Genomic DNA, 20,479 nt, shown 5'->3' on the forward strand with positions numbered 1-20,479 from the left:
CCTGTATATAGCCTCCACATTGACCCTGTACCGGTACCCCCTGTATATAGCCTCCACATTGACTCTGTACCGGTACCCCCTGTATATAGCCTCCACATTGACTCTGTACCGGTACCCCCTGTATATAGCCTCCACATTGACTCTGTACCGGTACCCCCTGTATATAGCCTCCACATTGACTCTGAACCGGTACCCCCTGTATATAGCCTCCACATTGACCCTGTACCGGTACCCCCTGTATATAGCCTCCACATTGACTCTGAACCGGTACCCCCTGTATATAGCCTCCACATTGACCCTGTACCGGTACCCCCTGTATATAGCCTCCACATTGACCCTGTACCGGTACCCCCTGTATATAGCCTCCACATTGACTCTGAACCGGTACCCCCTGTATATAGCCTCCACATTGACCCTGTACCGGTACCCCCTGTATATAGCCTCCACATTGACTCTGTACCGGTACCCCCTGTATATAGCCTCCACGTTGACTCTGTACCAGTACCCCCTGTATATAGTCTCCACATTGACTCTGTACCGGTACCCCCTGTATATAGCCTCCACATTGACTCTGTACCGGTACCCCCCGTATATAGTCTCCACATTGACTCTGTACCGGTACCCCCCGTATATAGCCTCCACATTGACTCTGTACCGTAATACCCTGTATATAGCCTCCACATTGACTCTGTACCGTAATACCCTGTATATAGTCTCCACATTGACTCTGTACCGGTACCCCCTGTATATAGCCTCCACATTGACCCTGTACCGGTACCCCCTGTATATAGCCTCCACATTGACTCTGTACCGGTACCCCCTGTATATAGCCTCCACATTGACTCTGTACCGGTACCCCCCGTATATAGCCTCCACATTGACTCTGTACCGGTACCCCCTGTATATAGCCTCCACATTGACTCTGTACCGGTACCCCCTGTATATAGCCTCCACATTGACTCTGAACCGGTACCCCCTGTATATAGCCTCCACATTGACCCTGTACCGGTACCCCCTGTATATAGCCTCCACATTGACCCTGTACCGGTACCCCCTGTATATAGCCTCCACATTGACCCTGTACCGGTACCCCCTGTATATAGCCTCCACATTGACTCTGAACCGGTACCCCCTGTATATAGCCTCCACATTGACCCTGTACCGGTACCCCCTGTATATAGCCTCCACATTGACTCTGTACCGGTACCCCCTGTATATAGCCTCCACATTGACTCTGTACCAGTACCCCCTGTATATAGCCTCCACATTGACTCTGTACCGGTACCCCCTGTATATAGCCTCCACATTGACTCTGTACCGGTACCCCCTGTATATAGCCTCCACATTGACTCTGTACCGGTACCCCCTGTATATAGCCTCCACATTGACTCTGTACCGGTACCCCCTGTATATAGCCTCCACATTGACTCTGTACCGGTACCCCCCGTATATAGCCTCCACATTGACTCTGTACCGGTACCCCCTGTATATAGCCTCCACATTGACTCTGTACCGGTACCCCCTGTATATAGCCTCCACATTGACTCTGTACCGGTACCCCCTGTATATAGCCTCGTTATTGTTGCTCATTTATTTATTTTAAATATTTTGTTTATTTTAGTAAATACTTTAACACTTATTTTCATTAACTGCACTCTTGGTTAAGGGCTTGTAAGGAAGCATTTCACTGTAAGGTCTACTACACCTGTTGTATTCGGCGCACGTACAGATAACATTTGATTTGGGCAGGGCAGCATCTTTACAATACAAAGGAACGACAGGTGCATGGCCCTAAGATGACAACAAATACATGTGGTTTTAATGGGCTTTCTCCATTCTGATTGGGCCTTAAGGGCATACTGGAATAATGATAATACATGACATTTATAGAGCTCTTTTCATTTAAAGATGTAAATCACAACGCTATTTACATTAACATTACATAAACAAATAAACAGACGAGAAATGAAAAGCTAGCTAGCAGCTATACTATATAAAGATACACAATAATACAGGAGAGGTAGGGAGACGGAGACAACAGAAGTAGAGACAACAGAAGTAGAGACAACAGAAGTAGAGACAACAGTAGTAGAGAGACAGGGACAATAGTAGTAGAGAGACAGGGACAACAGAAGTAGAGAGACAGAGACAACAGATGTAGGGAGACAGGGACAACAGAAGTAGAAAGACAGAGACAACAGAAGTAGAGAGACAGAGACAACAGATGTAGGGAGACAGAGACAACAGAAGTAGAGAGACAGAAGTAGAGACAACAGAAGTAGAGAGACAGGGACAATAGTAGTAGAGAGACAGGGACAACAGAAGTAGAGAGACAGAGACAACAGAAGTAGAGAGACAGAGACAACAGAAGTAGAGACAACAGTAGTAGAGAGACAGAGACAACAGAAGTAGAGAGACAGAGACAACAGAAGTAGAGAGACAGAGACAACAGAAGTAGAGAGACAGAGACAACAGAAGTAGAGAGACAGAGACAACAGAAGTAGAGAGACAGGGACAACAGAAGTAGAAAGACAGAGACAACAGAAGTAGAGAGACAGAGACAACAGAAGTAGAGAGACAGAGACAACAGAAGTAGAGACAACAGTAGTAGAGAGACAGAGACAACAGAAGTAGAGAGACAGAGACAACAGAAGTAGAGAGACAGAGACAACAGAAGTAGAGAGACAGAGACAACAGAAGTAGAGAGACAGAGACAACAGAAGTAGAGAGACAGAGACAACAGAAGTAGGGAGACAGAGAAGTAGGGAGACAGAGACAATAGAAGTAAGGGTACAGAGACAACAGAAGTAAGGAGACAGTGCTAGACATGGTCTTTCTCTTAAAACAATTGTGTACTGTGACATAATATTAATGGACTTCTGTTCCCCTAACATTGTCCTTCCTCCATGGTGAACTGAAAACTCTTCCTGATATTGAGAAGGTGACGTCTAAGAAAGTTTTGGCTGCACTTTGAGGTCTTCCGTGTGTCCGATGGTCCCACAGGGTCTGTCTGCCTCCTCAGGGTCCGTCTGCCTCCTCAGGGTCCGTCTGCCTCCTCAGGGTCCGTCTGCCTCCTCAGGGTCCGTCTGCCTCCTCAGGGTACAACACCCACTGCACCGTTTATAAAGTCCATAAAGTGATCCTACTCCTCTTCGTCCATCTCTACGGTAACAGAGGGATCCCTGTCACCACCTGGAAAATACAGATTCATACAGGAACATTGTTTATTTCAAAGTTCAACCCCACCTACACCCCCCCCCCCCCCCCCACACACACACAAAAACACAACATGCAACAATTTCTAAGATTTGACTGAGTTACAGTCCATATGAGGAAATCAGTCAATTTAAATAAATGTATCAGGCCCTAATCGTAGCTCAGAAAACCAGTCAGTATCTGGTGTGACCACCTCATGCAGCGCCACATCTCCTTCACAGAGTGTTGATCAGGATCCCACTCTTTAATGACTGTGAGAAGTTGCTGGATATCGGTGGGAACTGGAACACGAGCATCCCAAACATGCTCAACGGGTGACAGGGCTGGTAAGTACGTAGGCCATGAAACTGGGACATTTTCAGCTTCCAGAAATTGTGTACAGATCCTTGCGACATGGAGAAATGCTCACTAACAGGGTTGTACACAAATTTGTGCACAGAATTTTAGAGAAATAAGATTGGCGTGTATGGAACATCTATTTGACTTCAGCTCCTGAAACATGGGACCAACACTTCACATGTTGCCTTTATATTCCTGTTCAGTGTGGCTTCCCCTGACAGACAGTATTATATAGTTCACAGATTGGGGGTTGACAATTTAATTTAGTACACAGAACATCAATATAAAATGCCCACATGCAACAATCTCAACCATTTTACTGAGGAGCAGTTCATACTAGGAAATCAGTCAATTGAAAAACTCATTAGGCCCTAATCTATGGATTTTACATGACTGGGCAGGGGTGGAACCATGGGTGGGCCCACCTACTGGAGAGCCAGCCCAAGGCCCAGCCACTGGGGAGCCAGGCCCAACCCACTGGGGAGCCAGGCCCAACCCACTGGGGAGCCAGGCCCAACCCACTGGGGAGCCAGGCCCAGCCACTGGGGAGCCAGGCCCAGCCAATCACAATTAGTTTTTCCCCACAAAAGGACTTTATTACAGACAGAAATACTCCTCAGTTTCATCAGCTGTCCGGGTGTCTGGTGACCGACGACCCCGCAGGTGAAGAAGCCGGATGTGGTGGTCCTGGGCTGGTGTGGTTATGTAACGGATGTGGAGGTCCTGGGCTGGCGTGGTTATGTAACGGATGTGGAGGTCCTGGGCTGGCGTGGTTATGTAACGGATGTGGAGGTCCTGGGCTGGCGTGGTTATGTAACGGATGTGGAGGTCCTGGGCTGGCGTGGTTATGTAACGGATGTGGAGGTCCTGGGCTGGCGTGGTTATGTAACGGATGTGGAGGTCCTGGGCTGGCGTGGTTATGTAACGGATGTGGAGGTCCTGGGCTGGCGTGGTTATGTAACGGATGTGGAGGTCCTGGGCTGGCGTGGTTATGTAACGGATGTGGAGGTCCTGGGCTGGCGTGGTTATGTAACGGATGTGGAGGTCCTGGGCTGGCGTGGTTATGTAACGGATGTGGAGGTCCTGGGCTGGTGTGGTTACATGTGTTCTGCGGTTTTGAGACTGGTTGGACGTACTGCCAAATTCTCTAAAATGACTTTGGAGGCAGCTTATGGTAGAGAAATTAACATTAAATTCTCCGGCAACAGCTCTGGTAGACATTCCTGTAGTCATCATGCCAATTGCACGCTCTTTCAAAACTTGAGACATCTGTGTCATTGTGTTGTCTAACAAAATTGCACATTTGAGTGGCCTTTTATTGTCCACAGCACAAGGTTGAACCACCATGCAACCTAGCAGTAAATTAGGGACACCACCACCACATCATATATTCTTCCCTGATAGATATTAATCTAAGAATCGGTCCTATTGGCCTCCTTACTTATGTTGTCGTCCTCTGACTCCTCTTCCTCATCCCATTTCTCCTCATTGGCTAATAGAGAGGTTGAGGATTCACTCAGGCTCTTCAGAGGGAAGTAGTGGCCATCTCCTTGGCTGGGCAAAACAGAAACACAGACAGGATGGGGTTAAATATCCATAGTCGGGGAAGTAGAGGCCATCTCCTTGGAAACACATATTAAAACAAATCGTATTGGTCCATACACATATTTAACAGATGTTATTGGTCCATACATATTTAACAGATGTTATTGGTCCATACATATTTAACAGATGTTATTGGTCCATACATATTTAACAGATGTTATTGGTCCATACATATTTAACAGATGTTATTGGTCCATACACATATTTAACAGATGTTATTGGTCCATACATATTTAACAGATGTTATTGGTCCATACACATATTTAACAGATGTTATTGGTCCATACATATTTAACAGATGTTATTGGTCCATACACATATTTAACAGATGTTATTGGTCCATACACATATTTAACAGATGTTATTGGTCCATACACATTTAACAGATGTTATTGGTCCATACACATTTAACAGATGTTATTGGTCCACAGTGTCTCCTGACCCCTCCCGTCTCAGCCTCCAGTATTTATGCTGCAGTAGTTTATGTGTCGGGGGGGGGCTAAGGTCAGTTTGTTATATCTGGAGTACTTCTCCTGTCTTATCCAGTGTCCTGTGAATTTAAGTATCCTCTCTCTAATTCTCTGTCTTTCTCTCGGAGGACCTGAGCCCTAGGACCATGCCTCAGGACTACCTGGCATGATGACTCCTTGCTGTCCCCAGTTTCAACTGTTCTGCCTGCGGCTATGGAACCCTGACCTGTTCACTGGACATGCTTCCTGTCCCAGACCTGCTGTTTTCAACTCTCTAGAGACAGCAGGAGCGGCAGAGATACTCTGAATGATCGGCTATGAAAAGCCAACTGACATTTACTCCTGAGGTGCTGACCTGTTGCACCCTCGACAACTACTGTGGTAGTTATTATTTGACCCTGCTGGTCATTTATGAACATTTGAACAGCTTGGCCATGTTCTGTTATAATCTCCACCCGGCACAGCCAGAAGAGGACTGGCCACCCCTCATAGCCTGGTTCCTCTCTAGGTTTCTTCCTAGGTTTTGGCCTTTCTAGGGAGTTTTTCCTAGCCACTGTGCTTCTACACCTGCATTGCTTGCTGTTTGTGGTTTTAGGCTGGGTTTCTGTACAGCACTTTAAAATATCAGCTGATGTAAGAAGGACTTTATAAATACATGCGATTATTGGTCCGGTCACACACAGTTGAAGTCAGAAGTTTACATACACCGAGGTTGGAGTCATTAAAACTGTTTTTTCAACCATTCCACAAATCTCTTGTTAACAAACTATAGTTTTGGCAAGTTGGTTAGGACATCTACTTGGTGTATGACACAAGTCATTTTTCCAACAATTGTTTACAGATTATTTCACTGTATCACAATTCCAGTGGGTCAGAAGTTTGCATACACTAAGTTGACTGTGCCCTTAAACAGCTTGGGAAATTCTAGAAAATTATGTCATGGCTTTAAAAGCTTCTGATAGGCTAATTGACATCATTTGAGTCAATTGGAGGTGTACCTGTGGATGCATTTCAAGGCCTACCTTCAAACTCAGTGGCCTCTTTGCTTGACATCTTGGGAAAATCAAAAGAAATCAGCCAAGACCTCAGAAATTGTAGACCTCCACAAGTCCGGTTCATCCTTGGGAGCAATTTCCAAATGCCTGAAGGCACCACGTTCATCTGTACAAACAATAGTACGCAAGTATAAACACCATGGGACCACGCAGACGTCATACCACTCAGAAAGGAGACGCGTTCTATCTCCTAGAGATGAATGTACTGTGGTGTTAAAAGTGCAAATCAATCCCAGAACAACAGCAAAGGACCTTGTGAAGATGCTGGAGGAAACAGGTACAAAAGTATCTACATCCACAGTAAAACGAGTCCTGTATCGACATAACCTGAAAGACCGTTCAGCAGGGAAGAAGCCGCTGCTCCAAAACCGCCATAAAAAAAGCCAGACTACAGTTTGCAACTACACATGGGGACAAAGATCGTACTTTTAGGAGAAATGTCCTCTGGTCTGATGAAACAAAAATAGAACTGTTTGGCCATAATGACCATCGTTATGTTTGGAGGAAAACGGGGGAGGCTTGCGAGCCGAAGACAATATCCCAACCGTGAAGCACGGAGGTGGCAGCATCCGTTGTGGGGTGCTTTGCTGCAGGAAGAACTGGTGCACTTCACAAAATAGATGGCTTCATGAGGGAGGAAATTATGTGGATATATTGAAGCTACATCTCAAGACATCAGTTAAGTTAAAGCTTGGTCGCAAATTTGTCTTCTGAATGGACAATGACCCCAAGCATACTTCCAAAGTTGTGGCAAAATGGCTTAGGGACAACAAAGTCAAGGTATTGGAGTGGCCATCACAAACCCTGACCTCAATCTGTTATAACGTTTGTTGGCAGAACTGAAAAAGCGTGCTAGAGCAAGGAGGCTTTCAAACCTGAATCAGTTACACCAGCTCTGTCAGGAGGAATGGCCACCCATCTTATTTTGGGAAGCTTGTGGAAGGCTACCCCAAACGTTTGACCCAAGTTAAACAATTTTAAGGCAATGCTACCAAATAATAATTGAGTGTATGTAAACTTCTGACCCACTGGGAATGTGTAATAAAAGCTGAAATTAATCATTCTCTCTACAATTATTCTGACATTTCACATTCTTAAAATAAAGTGGTGATCCTAACTGACCTAAGACAGGGAATCTTTACTAGGATTAAAATGTCAGGAATTGTGAAAAACTGAGATTAAATGTCTTTGGCTGAGGTGTATGTAAACTTCTTACTTCAACTGTATTCAACTGCAGATGTTATTGATCCATATTTAACAGATGTTATTGATCCATATTTAACACGTTATTGGTCACATATTTAACAGATGTTATTGGTCCATATTTAACAGATGTTATTGGTCCATATTTAACAGATGTTATTGGTCCATATTTAACAGATGTTATTGGTCCATATTTAACAGATGTTATTGGTCACATATTTAACAGATGTTATTGGTCACATATTTAACAGATGTTATTGGTCCATACACATATTTAGCAGATGTTATTGAGATGTAGTGAAATTGTGTTTCTAGCTCTAACAGTGCAGTAATATCTAACAATTCACAACAATACACACAAATCTAAAAGTAAAATAAGAGAATGAAGAAAAACATGAATACGAGGACGAGCAATGTTGGAGTGGCATTGACAAACAGTATATACATATGAGAGGAGTAAAGCTGTATGTTCCATTATCAAAGTGACCAGTGTTCCATTATTAAAGTGACCAGTGTTCCATTATCAAAGTGACCAGTGTTCCATTATCAAAGTGACCAGTGTTCCATTATCAAAGTGACCAGTGTTCCATTATCAAAGTGACCAGTGTTCCATTATTAAAGTGACCAGTGTTCCATTATCAAAGTGACCAGTGTTCCATTATTAAAGTGGCCAGTGTTCCATTATTAAAGTGACCAGTGTTCCATTATTAAAGTGACCAGTGTTCCATTATCAAAGTGACCAGTGTTCCATTATCAAAGTGACCAGTGTTCCATTATCAAAGTGACCAGTGTTCCATTATCAAAGTGACCAGTGTTCCATTATCAAAGTGACCAGTGTTCCATTATCAAAGTGACCAGTGTTCCATTATCAAAGTGACCAGTGTTCCATTATCAAAGTGACCAGTGTTCCATTATCAAAGTGACCAGTGTTCCATTATCAAAGTGACCAGTGTTCCATTATCAAAGTGACCAGTGTTCCATTATCAAAGTGACCAGTGTTCCATTATCAAAGTGACCAGTGTTCCATTATCAAAGTGACCAGTGTTCCATTATCAAAGTGACCAGTGTTCCATTATTAAAGTGACCAGTGTTCCATTATCAAAGTGGCCAGTGTTCCATTATCAAAGTGACCAGTGTTCCATTATCAATGTGACCAGTGTTCCATTATCGAAGTGACCAGTGTTCCATTATCAAAGTGACCAGTGTTCCATTATAAAAGTGACCAGTGTTCCATTATCAAAGTGACTAGTGTTCCATTATCAAAGTGACCAGTGTTCCATTATCAAAGTGACCAGTGTTCCATTATCAAAGTGGCCAGTGTTCCATTATCAAAGTGACCAGTGTTCCATTATTAAAGTGACTAGTGTTCCATTATCAAAGTGACCAGTGTTCCATTATTAAAGTGGCCAGTGTTCCATTATTAAAGTGACCAGTGTTCCATTATTAAAGTGACCAGTGTTCCATTATTAAAGTGACCAGTGTTCCATTATCAAAGTGACCAGTGTTCCATTATAAAAGTGACCAGTGTTCCATTATCAAAGTGACTAGTGTTCCATTATCAAAGTGACCAGTGTTCCATTATCAAAGTGACCAGTGTTCCATTATCAAAGTGGCCCGTATTCCATTATCAAAGTGGCCAGCGGCAGGGTAGCCTAGTGGTTAGGGTGTTGGACTAGTAACCAGAAGGTTGCAAGTTCAAACCCCCGAGCTGACAAGGTACAAATCTGTCGTTCTGCCCCTGAACAGGCAGTTAACCCACTGTTCCTAGGCCGTCATTGAAAATAAGAATTTGTTCTTAACTGACTTGCCTAGTTAAATAAAGGTAAAATTAAAAAATTAAAGTGACAAGTGTTCCATTATTAAAGTGACCAGTGAGTTAATGTCTATGTATATAGGGCAGCAGCCTCTAAGGTGCAGGGTTGAGTAACCGGGTGGTAGCCGGCTAGTGATGGCTATTTTAACAGTCTGATGGTCTTGACATTGAAAAACAGCTTCTGTCTCTCGGTCCCAGCTTTGATGCACCTGTACTGACCTCGCCTTCTGGACGATAGCGGGGTGAACAGGCAGTGGCTCGGGGTGGTTGTTGTCCTTGATGATCTTTTTGGCCTTCCTGTGACATCGGGTGCTGAAGGTGTCCTGGGGGCAGATCGTACCACCCTCTGGAGAGCCCTGCGGTTGCCGGAAGTGCAGTTGCCGTACCAGGATGTTATTGTGCATCTGTAAAAGTTTGTCAGGGTCTTAGGTGCCAAGCCAAATTTCTTCAGCCTCCTGAGGTTGAAGAGGCGCTGTTGAGCCTTCATCACTACACTGTCTGTGTGGGTGGACCATTACAGGTTGTTAGTGATGTGTTTGTCGAGGAACTTCAAGCTTTCCACCTTCTCCACTGCGGTTCTGTCGATGTGGATAGAGGCGTGCTCCCTCAGCTCCTTCCTGTTGTTGACGTTGAGGTTATTTCCCTGGCACCACTCCACCAGGACTCTCACCTCCTCCCTGTAGGCCGTTTCGTCGTTGTTGGTAATCAAGTCTACTACTGTTGTGTCATCTACAAACTTGATGATTGAGTTGGAGGCCTGCGTGGCCATGCAGTCATGGGTGAACAGGGAGTACAGGAGGGGGCAGAGCACATACCCTTGTGGAGGGTAGCTCTCCAGGAACAGGCTTGGAGTTAAAACCTACAGGAGGGTATCTCTCCAGGAACAGGGTTGGAGTATAAAACCTACAGGAGGGTATCTCTCCAGGAACAGGGTTGGAGTGTAAACCTACAGGAGGGCATCTCTCCAGGAACATGGTTGGAGTGTAAACCTACAGGAGGGTATCTCTCCAGGAACAGGGTTGGAGTGTAAACCTACAGGAGGGTATCTCTCCAGGAACAGGGTTGGAGTGTAAACCTACAGGAGGGCATCTCTCCAGGAACAGGGTTGGAGTGTAAACCTACAGGAGGGTATCTCTCCAGGAACAGGGTTGGAGTATAAACCTTCAGGAGGGTATCTCTCCAGGAACAGGGTTGGAGTATAAACCTACAGGAGGGTGTCTCTAGGAACAGGGTTGAAGTATAAACCTACAGGAGGATATCTCTAATAACAGGGTTTGAGAGCCCTGGGGTAGGAGCCCTCAAACTCATCTTTGGACTTTGAAGCCAGTTCCACAGCGTGTTTTAATTGTTCCCCTCTAATCAGGGACTGATTTAGACCTGGGACACCATGTGGGTGTAATTAATGATCAGGTAGAACAGAAAACAAGCAGTACTCTGGACCTCGTAGGGTCAGAGTTGAATTACCCCTGGTCTAGAAGATACGATGTAAGGGTTAAGGCCTAGGGGTTAAAGGTCAGGTTAGATGAGGTAGAGGTTAGGGTTAATGGGTAGAGGATGGAGGTTAGGGGGTAGAGGTTAGAAACTAGAAGTTAGAAACTAGAGGTTAGGGGGTAGAGGTTAGGGTTAGAGTCTCACCTGGTGCAGATAGGCAGGAACCAGAGTCTCTTATTGTCTCCAAACACCTGCTGCAGGTTCCTCCTGATCCCCACATTGAAACCATTACGGTCTGGTCCTGTCGTGAAGACTGGAGCAGAGAACGCCTCTGGATGAGAGGAGAGAGGGGGGAAGAGAGGGAGGGGGAGTAGAGGGAGGGGGAGTAGAGGGAGGGGAGGAGGGGGAGTAGAGGGAGGGGGAGTAGAGGGAGGGGGAGTAGAGGGAGGGGGAGTAGAGGGAGGGGGAGTCAGAGGAGGAGGGGGAGTAGAGGGAGGGGGAGTCAGAGAAGGAAAGAGGAATAGATTTCAGTGGCTGTGTTTCTCCATGAAATTGAATGACCTACATTGCTAATGCAGCGGAGCAGCTCTTATTGCCTCAAAATGGCAGCTATGTGTATTACCTAGTGTGGACCGGTTCTGGACGACCAGCCAGCAGTGGTAACCCAACAGGAACATGAGACTGACCAAGAACATCAAAGCCACAAACATCAGGAAGAGAACGTGGAACTTAGCGGGTCCATTTGGCAGGTCCCCCTGTAGGAGAACACACACAACGCAGAGAACTACAACCGTGTAGGAGAACCTCTGCCGTTCCACAACAAACAATGTGCCTTGTGCTGAGTCAGCTTACATCAATATGTCACTATGGTTACACCAGCAGTAGGTCATGTGATCTGACTGTTGAAACAGCTTACATCAATATGTTACTATGGTTACACCAGCAGTAGGTCATGTGATCTGACTGTTGACACAGCTTACGTCAATATGTTACTATGGTTACACCAGCAATAGGTCATGTGATCTGACTATTGACACAGCTTATGTCAATATGTTACCATGGTTACACCAGCAGTAGCTCATCTGATCTGACTGTTGACACAGCTTACGTCAATATGTTACTATGGTTACACCAGCAGTAGGTCATGTGATCTGACTAGCTCTGGAATGCAGTGGATAGGAGTGTCTGATAAATGACTAAGGCGGTGGGAAATGGCGCCCTGTTCTCTGTGCTTCACTGTTGACCAGAGCTCTGTGGGCCCTGGACAGAGGTAGCTACTCTATAGGGAATAGGGGAGCTTTTGAGACGCACACTAAGCTGGGATGTAAAACATCCATCACCACTCACCACCCAGAAGTTGATGAAGAATCTGAAGACTGAGGCAGAGATGAACACACAGTAGACCATGGAGTAGGACAGGAAGAGGAGGAAGAACTTGTAGTTGGAGAACCCCACACAGTTATTCACCCTGGAGAGAGAGAGAGAGAGACAGTTATTTACCATGGAGAGAGAGAGAGACAGAGACAGTTATTTACCATGGAGAGAGAGAGAGAGAGACAGTTATTTACCATGGAGAGAGAGAGAGAGAGACAGTTATTTACCATGGAGAGAGAGAGAGAGACAGTTATTTACCATGGAGAGCGAGAGAGACAGTTATTTACCATGGAGAGAGAGAGAGAGAGACAACGGACAGACCATATTAATCACCCACCACGGCCAGACCATATTAATCACCCACCACGGCCAGACCATATTAAACCACCCACCATGGACAGACCATATTAAACCACCCACCACGGACAGACCATATTAAACCACCCACCACGGACAGACCATATTAAACCACCCACCACAGACAGACCATATTAAACCACCCACCACGGACAGACCATATTAAACCACCCACCACGGACAGACCATATTAAACCACCCACCACGGACAGACCATATTAAACCACCCACCACGGACAGACCATATTAAACCACCCACCACGGACAGACCATATTAAACCACCCACCACGGACAGACCATATTAAACCACCCACCATATTAAACCACCCACCTCGGACAGACCATATTAAACCACCCACCACGGACAGACCATATTAATCACCCACCATATTAAACCACCCACCACGGACAGACCATATTAAACCACCCACCACGGCCAGACCATATTAATCACCCACCATATTAAACCACCCACCACGGACAGACCATATTAAACCACCCACCACGGACAGACCATATTAAACCACCCACCACGGACAGACCATATTAAACCACCCACAGACCATATTAATCACCCACCACGGACAGACCATATTAATCACCCACCATATTAAACCACCCACCACGGACAGACCATATTAAACCACCCACCACGGACAGACCATATTAAACCACCCACCACGGACAGACCATATTAAACCACCCACCACGGACAGACCATATTAAACCACCCACCACGGACAGACCATATTAAACCACCCACCACGGACAGACCATATTAAACCACCCACCACGGACAGACCATATTAAACCACCCACCACGGACAGACCATATTAATCACCCACCACGGACAGACCATATTAAACCACCCACCACGGACAGACCATATTAAACCACCCACCATGGACAGACCATATTAAACCACCCACCATGGACAGACCATATTAAACCACCCACCACGGACAGACCATATTAATCACCCACCACGGACAGACCATATTAAACCACCCACCACGGACAGACCATATTAAACCACCCACCACGGACAGTGATGATCCATCTTCAGAACACACCTGCAACAGACAACACATGTTACTGGACAGGGTTAAAGTAAACAACTACCATTAGAAAATGTGAGAAAATCCAGCATTCAAGCAACATAAGGTTATCTTCCAGCTGTGTCAACAGTCAGATCACATGACCTACTGCTGGTGTAACCATAGTAACATATTGACGTAAGCTGTGTCAACAGTCAGATCACATGACCTACTGCTGGTGTAACCATAGTAACGTATTGACAGAAGCTGTGTCAACAGTCAGATCACATGACCTACTGCTGGTGTAACCATAGTAACATATTGACGTAAGCTGTGTCAACAGTCAGATCACATGACCTACTGCTGGTGTAACCATGGTAACATATTGACAGAAGCTGTGTCAACAGTCAGATCACATGACCTACTGCTGGTGTAACCATAGTAACGTATTGACGTAAGCTGTGTCAACAGTCAGATCACATGACCTACTGCTGGTGTAACCATGGTAACGTATTGACAGAAGCTGTGTCAAACTTTTTTTTCTTTACTTTGAGAAAACTGTCAGAGATTCATTTTGGGGGTTCAAATGTCTGTCTATAGACAACAGCAGTAAACAGGTCAGATTTCAGTATATACACAGCCCATTTATCAATCAGGCCCCAAGGGAAAGAAGATTATAGTAGCTGGCCAAAGTGTTTAGTCATCATCATTAACAGGACAGGTGTTGTTCTCCAGGTGTACAAGAGACACTAATGCTGTCCAATCAGATCATTGTTATCTGTACACAGACAGGGAGACGGGTATGAGTCTGTGTGTATAATGACAGCAGGGAGACTTACGTTTCACATACAGAGCAATGGTGACTGCGGTCAGGCTTCAGCACCTGGCACCGGTCACAGAACCTGATAGCTGAGGGGAGACAGAGAGAGAATGAGATACAGAGAGAGAGAGAGAATGAGAGAGAGAGAGAATGAGAGAGAGAATGAGAGAGAGAGAGAATGAGAGAGAGAGAGAATGAGAGAGAGAGAGAATGAGAGCGAGAGAGAATGAGAGAGAGAGAGCGAGAGAGAGAGAGAGAATGAGAGAGAGAGAGAGAGAGAGAGAATGAGAGAGAGAGAGAGAGAATGAGAGAGAGAGAGAGAATGAGAGAGAGAGAGAATGAGAGAGAGAGAATGAGAGAGAGAGAGACAGATTGAGTCAGAGAGAGAGACAGAGAGAGTCAGAGAGAGAGACAGAGAGAGTCAGAGAGAGAGACAGAGAGAGTCAGAGAGAGAGAGAGAGAGAATGAGAGAGTCAGAGACAGAGAGAGAAACACACAGACAGAGAGAGAAACACACAGACAGAGAGAGAAACACACAGACAGAGAGAGAAACACACAGACAGAGAGAGAAACACACAGACAGAGAGAGAGAGAGAATGAGATACAGAGAGAGAGAGAATGAGATACAGAGAGAGAATGAGAGAGAAACACACACAGACAGAGAGAGAGACAGAAAGAGACAGAGGTCATATGATCCTTCCTTATCTTCCAGACACTAACTGATCGGTACAGTCAGCTGCATGTTGTAAATGTTTGATAGGAGGTTTACTAACAGGACTGGAAAAGCTTGTCTATGTCCCAAATGGAACCATGTTCCCTGTATAGTGCACTACAAAGGGAACAGGGAGCCATTTGGGTCGCTGCTTTAGATATGAGTGGGTCACCTCCAGACGTAGCTCTAGTGAAGATGGGGAGACTCTTAGCGATGTCCACCAGAATCTGTTTCTGAGCATCAGGCCTCTCCTCCCTCTCATAACGGTCCTTGTCGGAGTACGACAGCTGGAACTGGAACCAACAACCACGTTATAATGCTCTACTAATATGAGCCTTGATGAAGCATGTGTTGTCAAATCTGAGAATGTATTGTAATGTTTTAAACATTTTATAAAACTGCATTAAATTTGATGGATCCCAGGAAGAGTAGCTGCTGTCTTGGCAGGAACTAATGGGGATCCATAATAAACCCCCAGGAAGAGTAGCTGCTGCCTTGGCAGGAACTAATGGGGACCCATAATAAACCCCAGGAAGAGTAGCTGCTGTCTTGGCAGGAACTAATGGGGATCCATAATAAACCCCCAGGAAGAGTAGCTGCTGTCTTGGCAGGAACTAATGGGGATCCATAATGAACCCCAGGAAGAGTAGCTGCTGTCTTGGCAGGAACTAATGGGGATCCATAATAAACCCCCAGGAAGAGTAGCTGCTGCCTTGGCAGGAACTAATGGGGACCCATAATAAACCCCAGGAAGAGTAGCTGCTGTCTTGGCAGGAACTAATGGGGATCCATAATAAACCCCCAGGAAGAGTAGCTTCTGTCTTGGCAGGAACTAATGGGGATCCATAATAAACCCCAGGAAGAGTAGCTGCTGCCTTGGCAGGAACTAATGAGGATCCATAATAAACCCCAGGAAGAGTAGCTGCTGCCTTGGCAGGAACTAATGGGTATCCATAATAAACCCCAGGAAGAGTAGCTGCTGCCTTGACAGGAACTATTGGGGATCCATAATAAACCCCAGGAAAAGTAGCTGCTGCCTTGGCAGGAACTAATGGGGATCCATAATGAACCCCAGGAAGAGTAGCTGCTGCCTTGGCAGGAACTAATGGGGACCCATAATAAACCCCAGGAAGAGTAGCTGCTGCCTTGGCAGGAACTAATGGGGATCCATAATAAACCTCCAGGAAGAGTAGCTGCTGCCTTGGCAGGAACTAATGGGGACCCATAATAAACCCCAGGAAGAGTAGCTGCTGCCTTGGCAGGAACTAATGGGGATCCTTAATAAACCCCAGGAAGAATAGCTGCTGCCTTGATAGGAACTAATGGGGACCCATAATAAACCCCAGGAAGAGTAGCTGCTGACTTGATAGGAACTAATGGGGATCCATAATAAACCCCAGGAAGAGTAGCTGCTGCCTTGGCAGGAACTAATGGGGATCCATAATGAATACAAATAAATACACAGGCTTTGCATCATCTTCTGATTATAACAGCAACATTCTATGGCTGTTATAGACAACATTATATTCAAAAGCTTCCAGAAACATAAAAAGTAACATTAGTCAACAGGGATCATGCTTTATTAGGCTACTTGTCATAGGCTACGCATGTATATAGCCTTATTCACACAGGCAGTTTGAAGTGACTCAGATCCACTTTTTTTTTTGCATATCCGATTAAAATCGATACTTTTTCCTGCAGTCTGAACAGCCAAAAAGCACATGGAATCGAATATTTAAAGCCTAATTTCAAACCACCTTTGTAGGTGGTTTGAAATCAGATACAAATCTGATTCCTGGCATTGCGTCAAATCTGATGTTGTTGCCCTCAAGGTGGTTTTTAGACTTATTTGGCATATCTTGTTGCTCTCTACTCTGCTTTTTGATAAGAGGTTTAGCAAAACAGGTTGGTGTCTCTTTGTTGAACAAAATTAAACAAATATATCTTGTAATTAAACAAAATAGTAAGATGGCCAATAATACCGTATTATTGGCCATCTTACTATTTTGTTTAATTCCAAGATATATTTGTTTAACTTTGTTCAACAAAGAGACACCAACCTCGTATCCGAAGTGTTTACTAGTTAGTTGACTAGTTGACTAGTTGACTAGTTGACTAGTCTTCCAGTAAAGAATAAAAAAAGGACTTGTCTGTCTTTCCATTGAATGTGCCCCCCCCCCCCTCCTGTTGACTGTTAAAAATGGTTCTTCACCAACATCTTCTTCAGTGTTGTAACCAAATAATGTCTCATTATTTATTTTACAGATTTAAAATCTGATGTTTCGAGAAAGTAGATCAGTTTAATACTAACGTATAAATGAGTATGAATAATTTAGGTAAATTGCATATTAAAATGATGTGTGGTCTGTCGCGCATTTGAATTTGACAATTTACAGCGTGTCCCACAAAATGTGTAAATATATATATATATCACTTTTTTGAAAACTTAACTTACATAAACTGCAATGAAAATCGGTGGTCAGCGAGCTAGAAGGCTGTCTTTAGTGTACCGTTATTTTCCAGTCCATTTAAAATGTTGAGCTCGAGGTGATTTAATCCTCCAAAGTGTCCTAAGTTAGGGGGTGTCCGATGTTGGGGGAAAATTAGCTAGCTAGTTGACTGTTGTGTCTAGCCAAAAAAAGGACTCGTTTTGAAAGTTGGATCATCTTATCCTTTGAGGCTTTAAAAGTGATCCCACACTATGATTTTGAACATTCAAAGCAACTGGGAAATTTCCATGGCGAGGCATCGTTGTAACCTTCGCTTGTTACATAATTTCTGAGTGATAGGATGCAGAGCCCACGAGCACCACCACCAATCAGCCTACATCACTGCACACACTCCAGTCGTTACTATGACTTAGCATAGCCAAGTCAGCAAATGACTGTTTTCTGAACACATAAATCTGATTTGATCACTTTGTAACTTTCTGTCTGAACAGTCAGTATTCCAAAACAGATATGAGGAGAAAAAACAAAACAAATTGAAGCATCAAGGCCTGCAGTGTAAACAAGACAAGTCTTGATGATGTCTTGCTTGGCCATGTAGGCCTACTCCAGATGGGACAAACCACCAACAATGAACTCCTACCTTCTTGCAGGGTGTGGCAGGAGGAGTGAAGATGGCCTTCCAATAGGTCCAGGAGAACATCACAAAACACACATGGAACACCAGTAGGTAGGCCACTGGAAACACAGACAGATACAACACATAGGAAACCATCAAGCTGATATTCAAGTGTCTACAAGGTGTCAGATGACTATTCTGACCATTGATTAGGCCTATGTGTTAAAAAAAATATATATATTAAAAAACTCACCCTTCTCCAATGTGTTGCTGATAGTGACTGTGAAGAGCACACATTGGACAATTCTGAATTATTGACATGCAAACAGCTGTACAGCAGTACTCCCAACAGATATTTGGTAGCTGAAGCTGCTAACACTTGGGTTGTGAAGACAGCAAAACAACATGTTACAGTCTGACGGTGATTACTTCACACCTGTACTTACAGTAGCTCACTAACATACTGTGTCTTATCACAACATAGTTCGCTACATTCCGTAACGTTAATGGCCTTTAAATATATAGCTAGCTATTTATTTCCTAGATATGGTAGGTCAATGTAACAACAGTATAATTCATTCACAAATGGAATTAGAAACAACAACAAAAAAACAGTACAATATGGTCACTAGTTAGATTTATAAAGACAATTATCACGAAAAAAAACGCTTCCTGGTTAGCATGATGCTAGGTTTGGCTAGCAGGTTTAAAGAGCTGTTTGTGTTAGCTAGCTAGCATCGCCGACAAAAACATAACAGACAACAGTCATAATCGCCATACTTACAGACACATAGCTCAAACACATAGGCGTAATAGGACCACAGCACCACGGAGGTGATTATGAGGACAGGTATCCAGGAAAACACTCGGGCACAGCATCTCAGACCTCGGGAAAGAGCCATTGTCCATCTCCGACCAAACTGGCTCTACAATCATATTCTCAGCACTCCGCTCCATTCAAGTCCGCTCCACCCCACTGCACTGCACTCCATTCCATTCCACTGCACTCCATTCCACTCCGCTCTACTCCACTCCACTGCGTCTTTCTTCCTTCCTCCTCCTCCTCCTTCTTCTTCTTCTATGGAAACGTGGCGGTCCGCAAACAATCGTTTAAATGCATTCCCCACCCACTATGCTTGAATGTATGATCAATCATTAGCTGCCCAATTCTGTACTACCATGAAAATAACATTCTAAACCAAATAAATCCCTAACTTCTACCTCCCCCTCCCCAAAACCCATTCAACTGTATCTATACCATGCCTAAACACTCCCTTAGGATTGCTCAGCATGTCAACAGTAACATCTGTTACCCCCAATATCTCTTCTGCCGTCTCCACAATAACCTTCAACCTGGCATTTCTGGTTTCCACAACCCGAGTCGTATTGATAACCTTACCAATAAAAGCTATGAAGTCAACTTTATTCATTATCAAAGGGTCCTTTGACGCCACACATTCATGAGCACCAGATTTCTGAACAGGCCTTGAAACCATGCCAGGACCAGCAGAAACACCAGCCCTGACAGTAGATCCACTTACTACAAGTACATCCATTTAAGATCCATCAGTCTGACAGTAGTTCTTCCAATCTGTTTTACAGGCTCTGCGTGTGATACATCATGACAGATCCTGTATCTCTGAGCCTCTCTTGCCTCTCTCTGAACCTGGCATCCACCAAATGCTGCTCTGTGTTCTCCCCTACAATTACAACACTCAAGAGAGGAGAGGAGTCATCGTTCACCATAATCATGTTCCCCTCCACACTTGGCTCATCTTTTCTTTCCTTTACACTACACTAGAATACACTACAATAACCTACACTACACTACAATACACTACAATAACCTACACTACACTACAGTACAATACACTACACTACACTACACTCACTACACAACAATAACCTACACTACACTACAATACACAACAATACACTACAGTACACTACAGTACACTTTAATACACAACAATAAACTA

At 44.5% G+C, this 20,479-nt stretch overlaps 1 protein-coding gene across 1 annotated transcript; it reads right to left on the reverse strand.

The window, feature by feature from the left end:
- Positions 1-1,695: 1,695 nt before the first annotated feature.
- zdhhc15b (zinc finger DHHC-type palmitoyltransferase 15b) lies at positions 1,696-19,562 on the reverse strand. The gene is made up of 11 exons (XM_031798011.1): positions 19,285-19,562; positions 18,754-18,780; positions 18,525-18,619; positions 15,607-15,727; positions 14,742-14,811; positions 13,906-13,938; positions 12,480-12,600; positions 11,755-11,887; positions 11,337-11,463; positions 4,997-5,109; positions 1,696-3,192 (listed from the first exon to the last, which is right to left on the reverse strand). The coding sequence occupies exons 1-11, from the start codon at positions 19,400-19,402 to the stop codon at positions 3,143-3,145; spliced, it is 1,008 nt and encodes a 335-aa protein (XP_031653871.1). The 5' UTR covers positions 19,403-19,562; the 3' UTR covers positions 1,696-3,142.
- Positions 19,563-20,479: the final 917 nt, after the last annotated feature.

Source organism: Oncorhynchus kisutch, linkage group LG19 (assembly GCF_002021735.2).
Source record: "Oncorhynchus kisutch isolate 150728-3 linkage group LG19, Okis_V2, whole genome shotgun sequence".
Lineage (NCBI taxonomy): Eukaryota > Metazoa > Chordata > Actinopteri > Salmoniformes > Salmonidae > Oncorhynchus > Oncorhynchus kisutch.